Below are 12,821 nucleotides of genomic sequence, written 5' to 3'. Positions count from 1 at the left end.
CTGAGCCTCGGGAGCGGGGGAGGGGCGGGGACGCCCGTGCGGCCGGCGCGTCTGCCCTCAGTGAGGCGGGGCGCGCGGTGGGCGCCCCCTGGCAGGGGCGGGAGTCGTGGAGGTGCCGGGCTGTGAAAGGGGCGGTGAGCAAGCTGCTCCGGTCTCAAGGCGAGGCTTGGCCTCCAGAGCAGAGACGGTGGAACGCGGCGGCGGCAGCGGCCTTCGGGCCGGCTGGTGAGGCGATGGCGGCGCCGACCCCGGGAGCTGGAGGAGCCTCGGGCGGCGCTGGCTGTAGCGGCGCGGGCGCCGGCGCGGGCTCGGGATCCGGGTCTGCGGGGGCCGGGGGCCGGCTGCCCAGCCGGGTGTTGGAGTTGGTGTTTTCCTACCTGGAGCTGTCCGAACTGCGGAGCTGCGCCCTGGTGTGCAAGCACTGGTACCGCTGCCTGCACGGCGATGAAAACAGCGAGGTGTGGCGGAGCCTGTGCGCCCGCAGCCTGGCCGAAGAGGCTCTGCGCACGGACATCCTCTGCAACCTGCCCAGCTACAAGGCCAAGGTGAGGGAGCCCCGGGCCACGCCGCTGCCCCCCGTCCCGCTGCTCGGCGCCGCTCTCAGTGCTTCTCATCTGAGCGTCTGAGTCAGACGCTCGCCTCCCCATCCCGCCTTTCCTTCGGTCCGGTTAAGACCTCACCTCACCTCTCCCCTCCACTGCCCTCCATAAAGATCCTCTTCTCTTTGGATTGCTGTACACAGTGTCACTGTTAAGTTCTGCTCTTTAACCCACCCCACTTCTGTGATCCACTCTGAAGGACCAGATGCTTTCCCATCACTGGCTTCCATTACTTACTCTACTTTCGACAGTCTTTCCCCTTAATAAATACCGACCACTCCCATTGTTGTACCTTTTAATACTATCATCCCATTTTTCTTCCTGCCCTACAAATAGACGCTATTAAATCATTTCCGCTGCCTTATTTTCTCTTAATATCGGCTTAGTTTCTTAGATCTTTGCTTTCACCTCACCTTTTCCTTTATTTATAACCATTTTTTCTTTATTTTCGCCCAAGTTTCCGTTAAGTCTCTCCACAGTGTTTCAGGCTTACAAATGAGTTCCCAGGCATCTTGCTAACTTTCAAGATACAGGCATTCATAGAACATCCTCCCATCGGTACCACTTATTGTCTTAATATTGCTTTGTCCCACTAGTATTGATTAGCTCCTTGCCAACTTTTTCATAGGTCCCACCTTGATGGTGTGTCTCTTCTGTTCCATTTGTCATCAGACGTGATGTTTCCAGTTTTGCTTCTTCCTTTTTTCCCTTCTAGATTCTTGTGCAGACTCATGCCTTTCTTCATATACAAAATAAAAATGTCAAGTAACAGGTTGTGGTAGGGGGTGAGAGCATTCTCCAGGCACGATAAACAAAGGGCTCGGGCTTGGCTTCAGCTGGACCAATAACAGCTCTCCAGTGTAGCATTCACCCAGAGCGTATATGAGAGAGGGTAAAGTCTGTGACTTGGAATGTGATAAACATACAAAATACATTAATAACTAAAAAGAGAAGTCCCTTTTTAATGCCAATGGGTGTCAGAATAAGAAGTAAAAAAAGTTCATGTGAAATAGATGTAAAATTCATTTTTTTGTAGTAAAACCAGATTTTAGTTTAATACAGTAAGGAACATTGCTGTTGAATATGTTCACTTTTAAGTAGTTTTTATATTAAGTGAAATAACATGTTAATTTCTTAGGCTAATATTTGTGCCTGCTAGATGCTCAGTGTTTGCTAGTTATAATTTCTGTGGTGGAGTGCAGAAGGTTACAGTTTTGTCCTACTTTGCCTGATAAACATGTAGTTTTCATAGGTTTTATTTACTTTTTTTTTCTCATGAAGTGTATTGGTTTTAAGAAATTTTTATAATTGATAATAAATAAGATGTTCACATGATTCAAGATGGCAAAGTGATATACAGGAAAATGTCTTCCTTTCACCCTTGTCACTCAGCTACCCAGTTCCCCTCTTCAGAGGCAACCTGTGTTATCAATGTTATTTATATTCTTCCAGAGTATTTTAGGTTTCTGAAGTTTGTTGTTTGATTTTTGGTTTCTGAAGTTTTTCATACTTGGCATGTTGTTGTTGTTGTTAGGTGCCGTCAAGTCAGTTCTGACTCAGAGCGATCCCATGTGACAGAGTAGAACTGCCCCCGTAGGGTTTTCTAGGCTGTAATTTTTAGAGGAGCATATCATGAGGTCTTTCTCCCGAGGAGCCAGCGGGTGGGTTTGAACAGCTAACCTTTGGGTTAATAACTGAATGCTTAACCATTGTACCACTAGGACTCCTGTAGATATTGTAGACTTATACTAATGACATGTTCATTCAGATGTTGCAGGGCATTTTGCTTGAATATCTTGAGGATAGATAACAAAGACTAAATCAAAGTCAGTCAGATAGTCAAACAGGTGAACCCTTAGTCTAGTAGAGGAGAAAAAAATGTATAGAAATAACTGTAATGCGTGATAGGAATTGCTCCTTACTGTTAAAAAACAACCAGTTGCCGTCGATTCAGTTTTGACTCATGACAACCTCATGTATTGCAGAGTAGAACTGTGCTCTATAGGGTTTTCAAGGCTGTGACCTTTTGGAAGCAGATTGCCAGGCCTTTTTTCCAGGGTGCCTCTGAGTGGAACCCTTTTGGTTAGCAGTCAAGCACTTAACTGTTTGCACCACCTAGGGACTCCTCCCTTACTGTTAACCCAAACTGACTCTGTTGGACAGAGGAGAACTGCCCCCTCAGGAGTCTAAGGCTGTAGTCTTCATGGAAACAGACCGCCATGTCTGTCTCCCGCAGAGGGGCTGGTGGGTATGAACCTACAGCCTTTCCGGTTAGCAGCTGAGCACTTAACCACTGCACCACCAGGGCTCCTTCCTTACTGTTAGGGGTATAAAAAAATATGCTAGAAGTTCAGAGATTTAAAAGTTGAGTTGGGGATTGGAAAAGATTTGAGGTTGAGGTTGTATTTGAGCTGAATTATTTTAAAGGTGGGGAGGATTTGAACATTTTAGGAAGAGGAAATACCCTGAACAGAAGCAGGACAAGAATAAAGCAAAGGGTTTGTGTAGCAAACATTTTTATTCAAAAAGTGTGAGTGCCAGACACTATTATCTTGGGGATACAGTGGTGAATAAAACAGACAGGAACTCTTATGGATGTCTTGCTTATGGAGCTTACAGTCTAGTGGGGAAAATAGATATTCATGAAATAATCACACAATTATTAAATTGCATCTATGAAGGAGAGATACATGCTGCTCTGAGTGTCAGTAGTGGAGAATTTGACCCAGGTAGGCTTTCTCTGAAGGAAATGATGTTTAAACTGAGACCTGAAAGAAAGGAATAAATAGGCCAAGGGGAGAGAGAAGACCTTTCCAAGAGGGAACCTGCTAAGTATTACAGGACAGAAAACAGATCAATGTGGCTGGAGTCTAGAGAGCAAAGGTGAAGCAGGTTTGACATTAGATGAAAGAGGTGGATTAGGGCCAAACTACAGGGAAGCCATTTGAAATTTTAGGAAGAAGGGGTTAGGAGGGTAGGGCAATTTGCAGTGTTTTTGAGACATCTAGGCTATTTCATTCAGGTAGGCAACTGTTACAGGTTGGAGCTTAGAGGAGAGGTGCGGGCTAAAGATGTAAAATAGTTCAGTTAGATTTAATTGAAGGGAAGTAGTGGGAAATATGATTGTAAAGGTAACCTGGAACCAGATATATCATGGAGGGCCGTGAAATACAGCTTTCATTCTATAGTTTGGGCTTTGTTCTACAGTTGGAAACCATCAAAGCTTGAACAGGGGAGTGACAAAGTAAGAGCTGTGCTTCAAAAAGATTAGGCCATGACATGAATTGGAGCAGGGAGGGGCTGTAGAGGTAATGCTGACAGTGTTGAGGCTAGAGATACTTAAGACCCAAACAGGTGTAGAGGGGATGAGGGGATGTCTGGGAGAGCTGTTGCAGAGAACAAGTCCACATAGGCAGACAGCTGATGGGATGAGTGAGACAAGGAAGAAGGAGTAGTCAGTATGATTTTCAGGGAGCCTCGGTAACAGAGAAGGATGGGAACAGGTTTCAGATAGCATAAAACTGCAAAGTGTTTGGATTTGGTCAGTCTATTCAGGAGTTAGAGTTCCCATCCTTCTCTGTGGGAGCAGGTTTGGAATAGCAGAGTTTGGAAACCCTGGTGGTGTAGTGGTTACAAGTTTGGCTGCTAACCAAAAGGTCGGCAGTTCAAATCCACCAAGAGCTCCTTGGAAACCCTATGGGGCAGTTCTCTGTCCTGTAAGGTTGCTATGAGTAGGAATTGGCTTGACGGCAATGGGATTGTTTTTTTTGGTTTATTCAGGAGTTGTCTTTTAAAAGTTCATATTTTACATGTTACCAAGTAGAATCAATCAGTGCAATCACACTTGGAATCCAACTGCCATTCTCTAAATTTCATTCTTAGCACCTAAACTAGGTCTTAAAGCTGTTTGCTATAATGTAAAATCCAGGTTGTGCATGGGACTGTGAGACAAAACCATGGATTGTTTTTATTAATTTATGTATGTATCTTTCCATTTAATCTGAAATTTGCTGTATCCATCTCTAAAAGATAAGGATACTTTAAAAATACATAATTACAATACCATTATCACATCGGAAAAGAAATTAACAAAAATTTCTTAATGTAAAAAATGAAGTGTACAAATTTCCAATTGTCTCATAATGTCAAAGTTGTGGTTTTAATTTGCAGTTTTTTAAATCAGTTCTATATAAGGTTCCTATTTCAAACAGTTGATATGTCTCTTAAGTCTTATTTTAGTGTAGATTCACCCTCCATCTCCCAACTCCTACAATTTCTTTGTTGAAAATTGTTTACTTTGTAGAGTTTCCCTGGTCTGGATTTTGCTGATTTCATTCCCATAGTGCTGCATAACATGTTCTTCTGTCCTCTGTATTTCTTGTAGAGATTTGAACAATTTAGATTAGATTTTATTTTTGTCAAAATATTTTTTACTAGAATCAAGCAATTAGGCGTGTGTTGGAAAATAAGATCTACATAATTAAGTGTTGTATATACAGACTATGGTGGCTAGAAATTCAGGAGACAGAAACGAGGGGGATTGGATGACCTTAGTATAGCTTCGTGGAGGTGGTAGGACTGGAGCTGGTCTTAGAGGACAAGTGAGAGGTAGAAAGCAGGTTTGATACCACAAACAAGGAGAACAACACAAAGATAGAAAGGGGAATAGGAGGAACCAGATCAGGAGGGCTTTGAAAACCAGGCAGAAGAACTTAGAATTGATATGGTAGTAAATGTGGAACCATCAAAAATGTGGAAATATTGAACTGGGATGTGATGTAATAAAGGTGCTACTTTAGAAAGACTTGTCTAGAGAGAATTCAGGTAGAAGGTTAAGGTCTGAGTCTGGAAAATTTGCCGGGGGGTGGGGGTGGGGGGCAGAGGTAGGGTAGTAACCAAAAAAGGATTCAATGAAGGATCAGTTCAAGGAAGTAGGAAGATAAAGAAGTTTGAGGAAGAGGTTGTGAATGGTGTCATTGTGACAGAGAATAGGATCAGAGAAAAAGCAGTTGGAGTTGATAAGAATTGGGGAATAAGCATGGGGAAGTATTAATTAAATATCTTATAATGAGGAATTAGTCTCTTTATAATATTTTCTTCAGTTATGTAGCAATAGTGAATATTTTGGGGATATTCTCCTCCTTCATTTAATCCTATGTTCTGATATTTCACATACCTTAAAGTGTTTGTGTTATAACAGGAACAGATAGGAAAAAGTTTAGAAATACTTCACTTTTACAGTAAGCCTCCTTATGAAAACATAGGATACCTAAAACATGCAGATACTGTTTTAAACTCTCTGCTCTGCAGTGCAATAATGAAATAGTAAAGTATGGGCTAACGAGACTCTTGCACTAACTGGCTGTTGACTTTGCCCAACACAGCCTTTTCGGTCTGTGTCCCTGTCTTTGTGTTGGACTAGGTTATCTTTAAGGTCCCTCCCAATGCTGACATTCTGTGACTCTGGAATTGATTTCCCAGTTTAACTAGAGTGATAAGTCCCAACCGTAGGCTGCTTTTTTCTAGTTTCAATAAGGTACAGGGGGGCTTTTTTTTTTAACATACAAACCAAAAGTTTTAAATTATTGAAACATGAGAAATTGCTATTATTTGTATAGAATAGCTGTTTCATAATGTCTTTATTTTAAAAGCTTAAAAAAATCTCTAATTATTGAAGGGTCAACTAACCTGTCCTATCAGTGGTGGCCACTGCTCTTAATGACTCTTTATAAATGCCAGCGGTTGAATTTAGAGCTGCTGACCAAGGTCTCTATTTTACTACATAATTCTGTTTGGTGACAGCAATGCTAACATGGAAACTGTGTATCTTTAACTTTTCAATATAAAAATATCAAGCATAAACAAAAGTCAAGAAAATAGTTTCATGAACCTCCCAAGACTCTTCACTCAGCTTTAACAGTGAGTACTTTGTGGCCAATTTAGTGTCGTGTGTATCCCTTTACTATCCCACTACACCCCTGGATTATTTCAGAGCAATTCCCAGACATCAGTATATCATCCATAAACAGTTTAGTATTCTCTCTAAAATACAAGGATTCTTGTTTATGTCTTTGTGTTAGTATTTTTGTCAAACGATGAAGAACCAAGTTGGCAATTATTTTTAATGTTAAACATTTTATTATATTAATATCCCATCCCGCAACTTTAACCATTTTTTGGAAATAACTTTTTACATTATTTAAAAAATATATAACATTGTTATTTAAAAACATGTAGCCTCGGGTTTGGTACTGTCTTAGTTTTCTAGTGCTGCTGTAACGGAAATACCACAAGTGGGTGGCTTTAACAAACAGAAATTTGTTTTCTCACAGTTCAGGAGGCTAGAAGTCTGAATTCAGGATGCTGGCTCTAAGCGAAGGCTTTCTCTCTCTGTCTGCTCTAGAGGAAGGTCCTTGTCTCCTTTGAGCTTCTGCTCCTGGGCGATCTTCATGTGGCTTGGCATCTCTCTTCCCCTATCTCTGCCTCATGGCTTGCTTGTTTAATCTCTTTTATATCTCAAAAGAGATTGATTTAAGACACACCCTACACTAATCTCATTAACATAACAAAGACAACACATTCTCAAATGGAATTGTAACCACAGGTGTAAGGGTAAGGATTTACAACACGTATTTTTGGGCGACAATTCAATCCATTACGTTTTACGATTTAAAAAAACTCCAATTTCTGTTTCTTTGGTCTGTTTCTCGTCTTTTCAGATACGTGCTTTCCAACACGCCTTCAGCACTAATGACTGCTCCAGGAATGTCTACATTAAGAAGAATGGCTTTACTTTACATCGAAACCCCATTGCGCAGAGCACTGATGGTGCAAGGACCAAGATTGGTTTCAGTGAGGGCCGCCATGCATGGGAAGTATGGTGGGAAGGCCCTCTGGGCACTGTGGCAGTGATTGGAATCGCCACAAAACGGGCCCCCATGCAGTGCCAGGGTTATGTGGCATTGTTGGGCAGTGACGACCAGAGCTGGGGCTGGAATCTGGTGGACAATAATCTGCTACATAATGGGGAAGTCAATGGCAGTTTTCCACAGTGCAACAATGCACCAAAGTATCAGGTGAGAGACTGGGTATTTTCTCAGATATGGGCCTTAGTCAGATAACATTTGAATTTGTTTTAAATTTACAGATTGTTATATAGCAGCTTTGTATCTCTTTTTGGTGTAACTCAGCTGTTGTGGTAATAAGCTTTTAATATCTCAATATTTGTTTCCTAATACATATTCTCCCTTGAACAATTCATATTTGCTGTAGATCAGGGCTTGGCAAACTTTTTCTGTAAAGGGCCAGATAGTGAATATGTCAGGCTTTGTAGGTAGCATAGTCTCTGTCACAGCTTCTCAACTCTGCTGTTGTAGTACAAAAGCCGCCATAGGCGATATGTAAATAAATGAGCATGGCTATGTTCTAATAAAACTTTATTTACAGACTGCACACCAGATTTGGCCCAGGTGCTGTAGTTTGCCAACTCATACTCTAGATTGTCATCTTTCCAATATCGAGGCACATCCACATCTTTCCAGAGACCTCATCCCCACAGATGCACGTGTGTGTGCGCACACAAACTAATCCTCTGCTACTTATTAATCTGTTTGTGGATTCAAATCCCCTGAAGGCTTCAGTGATTTCTGTAGTGATAGGAAAGTTCAGGTAAACTGTATTTTTTCGTTCTTTTCTTCATTTTAGCCTTAAGCCATACTCACTAGACTCTAGAGTCAGAATTATAGTTCCTATTTATAAAAAAATCATATTATTACCATCGATTCAGCAGGGTCTAAAATACAGTAGTCTGATAAGAAATGGAAAGTCTTGAAGAACTATAGATTATGTATTTCAGAGCCACATGTGGCTTGAAAGCTCTAGACTCAGTAATGATGTCAAGTCAGGCATACTAAAGTAGAAGAACTAAAAATATATTCCATTTCCTGAGGTATAAAAGCCTGGAAGGATTCTCTTTTATAGAATCCTTTACTTGCTGTCCTTTCAGGCACTGCAAAGACCCTAAGGAGAAGGGTGTCTGAACTTAATAAATCACTGAAGATAAAGTCCTGTGACTAGTCTTGTTATGGTTTTGTAGTGAAAGTCCTTAATTCTTTGTTTTTTAGAGAATATACTGTATATGATTTCAATTCTTTTAAATTTATTGAGACTTGTTTTATTCCTAGCATATGGTGTTTCTTGGTAAGTGTTTCATGTGTGCTTGAAAAGAAAGTGTATTCTGTTGTTGAATGGAAAGTTCTGTAAATGACAGGTCAAGTTGGTTGATAGTTGCCAAGTTGTTCTATATCCTTACTGATTTTTCTTTCTACCTGTTCTATTGTTTACTGAGAGGAGTATTGAAATCTCTAACTATAGTTGTTAACTTGTCTATTTCTCCTTCAAGTTCTGTCAGTTTTTGCTTCATGTATTTTAGAGCTCTGTTATTAGGTGCATATACATTTACAATTGTTATATATCTCCCTGCCTGATTAACTCTTTTGTCCTTCTTTGACTGTAGTAATATTCCTTGTCATTAAGTCTGTTTTATCTGATATTAATAGCCAGTTCAGCTTTCTTATGCTTACTGTTGTATGGTATATCTTTTTCCATCCTTTTACTTTCAGTCTGCTTTTATATTTAAAGTGAGTCTCTTAGACAACATATAGTTAAGTTAGTTGGGTGTTGCCTTTTATCCAATCCAGTCTCACAACCACTGGCTTTTGATTGGAATGTTTAGTCCATTTATATTTATTTAGTGTAGTTACTAGACAGCTTGATATTGCCCTTGTTTCTGTGCCTCTGAAGCTGTGTTCGTTTTTGGTCAATCTTTTTTTCTCTCTGTTATTTGGATTGGGTAATTTCTACTGCTGTATCTTCAAGTTCATGGATTCTTTCTTCTCCTATCTCAACTCTGCTATTGAGCCAATCTTAATGATTTTTGGTTATTATAATCTTCAGCTCTAAATTTTCATTTGGATCTTTTTTATAGTTCTCATTTCTCTGTTAAGATTCCCTGTCAACTCATTAATACTGTATTTTTCATTAATTCTTTCAGCATATTTATAATAGCTGCTTTAAAGTCTTCGTCTGCCAAATCCAACATCTAGGCCCACTTGGAGCTAGTTTCTATTGACTACCTTCCCCCCCCCATCTATGGGTCATATTTTCCTGTTTCTTTTCATATCTAATAGTTTTTTATTGAAAATTGGACATTGTAGATAATATGTAGTAGTGACTCTAGAATGTTTTGTTTCTTTAGAAACTTTTATTCTTCTGAAGAGTGTTGATTTTCTTGTTTTAGTTGGCAGTTAACTTGCCTGAACTCGTAAACTGTCAACTCTGTCTCCCGCATAATGTGCAGCCCCTAATGTCTTTGCTCAGTTTTTTCAGCTTCTAGCTGCTGCATTTGCAGCCTGGTCTCCCCTGTGCCTGTGTAATACAGTGGTCAGACAAGGATTTGGAGAATTTTTTCTTAGCTTTTGGGGCTCATCTTCTCTGTGGTTCCCTTGCTTTTGGAGTTCATCTGAGTTTCCAGTTGCTCTGCCATCTCCAAGTTTTGCCCGTTGACACCTAAAGTTAGTAAGACCTCTGCTTTCTGCTCCCATGCTTGTGTGTATGCTGTGTGTTAGTCAGAGGGGGAGCAGACTTGTAAATTTCACCAGGAGTAGTTCTATCTTCTCAATTTTATCTTCTGTAAAATAGGGATAACTCCTAGGATTACTGTGAGAATTAAATAAGATAATACAAATAAAGCACAAAACAAATACCCACCACAATACTAACTTTCATTTCTGTTTTTCGCTGTGCATGTTTTAGTAGTAGCAGTAACAGTGATGATCGTTTGGAGATTCTTAGGTCTATAAAGTGGGGTGTGGATTAATCTGTGAGTTGGGTAAAGGGAGGAAAAAAGCAAGTGTTGGCGATTATTTGTGATAGGAAAGACACTAAAGGAAAATAAATGATAATGGCAGGTGTTGCCGTGATCAGGAAGTAGTAAATTTTGATTTTTGATTGCAAAATTCTGCCTCAAAGTATAGTTTGACAGTCATTGCTGCTGTTTTTATAACAGATGTTTCAGAACAGTGAACCAAAAAAGGCCATTTAATAAGCCTATTCTGCATCTTTTAGCATCTATAGTCAGATTTGGCAATTCATGATTATATCCACTCCATATTATATGTGGAAGTGCATTGTAAAATTTAAAGACTATGTAAGTGTTGTTTTATTATAGTAATTTGAGAAAGTTATTTAGGCAGCCTTTTTTTGGTAAAATATACAAAGTTGTAGATTTCAGCGGCAATCCTCTTAAGAAAAGTCTTTAAACAAAGTGTAAATAAAATCTTAGGTCTTTTAAGGGGATACATTAAATTTTTAGCAAAAGTGTAGATCTCATGTGAATCTTCAGTTTAAAAACAACAAAAAACTACTAAAGAAGTGTGCTTGATGAGATTGATGTATGTTCTTTCGTCTAGATGTTTCTCCCTGGCCAGAAACCTTCCTTTTTTATTTCTTTTTAGACAACTTTCAGGATATATATATATATATATTTTTTTTAAGATATGTATTATTAATAATACATTCAACTTTTTGATTTATGTTATAGTTCTTGTAGCTGTCTGTACCCTTGGAGGTTTTCTTCTAACCTTTTTTTGATGTCTATTTGCAGATAGGAGAAAGAATTCGAGTCATCTTGGACATGGAAGATAAGACTTTAGCTTTTGAACGTGGATATGAGTTCCTGGGGGTTGCCTTTAGAGGACTTCCAAAGGCCTGCTTGTATCCAGCAGTGTCTGCTGTGTATGGCAACACAGAAGTGACTTTGGTTTACCTTGGAAAACCTTTGGATGGATGACAGTGGCTTCGTTGGGATGAAAGACTGCGTGGAGGAGATCTACTTGTGGAAAGTAGAATCACGAAGTGACAGTGTCATACATGCATGTCCAAGAAACATCTGAAAAACGCACGGGATTGTAGACTGGAGAAGCAACTCTACAGCAGTGATTATCTTAGTGTTTCCTCCTTCTACCAGGCCAGAAAAATCCTCAGGGTTGCAGTTGGTTGAGTGGGCAGTTGACATATGCATGTTGCAACAGATTTTGTCTCTAAGTTAGCAGTGTGTGATTTCCAACTTTTAAGGTGAGATACAGAGATGCCATAAAAGGGATAAGATAAGGAAATAGCAAGATTTTTAAGTAGTGTGTTTGTGAAGAAAGACTGATCCCATTTTACAACTGCCTGTTCTTTCTCCAATCCCTTTTTTCCAGCCAGCTTGATTATTAGAGGAGTATGAAGCTGGTTACGTTTTATTTAATATTTTTAATATATTGAGAAGCATGGTCTGCCTGGACTGCACTTCTCTGACAGTGAGATATAAAGTTGTGCAGCTATTTTAAAAATTGTATATACAATATGTGTGTAAAAAAAACTATATAAAAAAAGGACAAAGGGGTTGCTTTGTTCTAGTTCGTTTTCTTAAAAACCACTACATGGTACAAATTTAGAATAACATTTAGGGACAGACAAAGGAGAAGATTTTTAAAAGATATGTGTTGTATTGGCTCATTTTGTATTGTATTTGGCTTACAGTTTCCATAGCAATTATAGCCTGGGTTTTTTTTTTTTTTTAAACAATTAAAATTATAATAAAGATACACTTAATCTCCTGGCTAAAGATTGAGGGAAGGCAAATCTATTTCTAATTATACATGTATCAGTAAGGATGATCTAAACATCATCATAATGTGCTTCTTCTAGTACCTGGTTTTATTTTTTGGCCTTCTGAGAAAAGTGTCTCATAAGAACACAGAACATCTTATAGGCCTCAAATAAGAAAGCTATTGGTCATAGACCCTAGGAAATGAATTGATTAATTGTCCTTTTATTTTATAACTGTCTAATGCAATAGATATTATCAGAAAATTTTTAATTCTGTATTGTTTACATCATGCAACAATTTAAGCTTTAGACCCTTCATTGGGGCTATCAAGAAAATGTTTACTCACCCACCTGAAACAGTGCCAACCTGAACCCAGGTTAAGGATGTGCTTAATCTCATAGATAATTGCCCCCATGGGACTTGAAATCTGTAACACCTTGTGCTGAAAACTTCAGGTTGGCAATGTTTTGGAGGTTTCATTGTAGAAATGCCTAACATTAATTCCTGTTCTCAATTTTTGACTGATAAATCTGATTTCACTGCACTAATATCACTCTTTAGAACTGATA

The 12,821-nt window shown here is 39.4% G+C and overlaps 1 protein-coding gene across 1 annotated transcript; it reads left to right on the top strand.

Annotated features, from left to right (window-relative positions):
* Nucleotides 1-98: 98 nt before the first annotated feature.
* FBXO45 (F-box protein 45) lies at nt 99-11,751 on the top strand. The gene is made up of 3 exons (XM_004373589.2): nt 99-545; nt 7,319-7,675; nt 11,263-11,751. Exons 1-3 carry the CDS (start codon nt 234-236, stop codon nt 11,446-11,448), a joined length of 855 nt encoding a protein of 284 aa, XP_004373646.1. The 5' UTR covers nt 99-233; the 3' UTR covers nt 11,449-11,751.
* Nucleotides 11,752-12,821: the final 1,070 nt, after the last annotated feature.

Source organism: Trichechus manatus, unplaced genomic scaffold (assembly GCF_000243295.1).
Source record: "Trichechus manatus latirostris isolate Lorelei unplaced genomic scaffold, TriManLat1.0 scaffold00026, whole genome shotgun sequence".
Taxonomy (NCBI): Eukaryota; Metazoa; Chordata; class Mammalia; order Sirenia; family Trichechidae; genus Trichechus; species Trichechus manatus.
Note: the sequence above shows the minus strand (reverse complement) of the source record. Positions and strands in the feature narration are given on the sequence as shown.

Bases quoted from the DNA above. Each gene is read 5' to 3' on its own strand.
- FBXO45 (XM_004373589.2), top strand. From the start codon at position 234: ATGGCGGCGCCGACCCCGGGAGCTGGAGGAGCCTCGGGCGGCGCTGGC. The intron at 546-7,318 runs GTGAGGGAGCCC...TCGTCTTTTCAG, and splicing joins TGCCCAGCTACAAGGCCAAG to ATACGTGCTTTCCAACACGC. The intron at 7,676-11,262 runs GTGAGAGACTGG...GTCTATTTGCAG, and splicing joins ACAATGCACCAAAGTATCAG to ATAGGAGAAAGAATTCGAGT.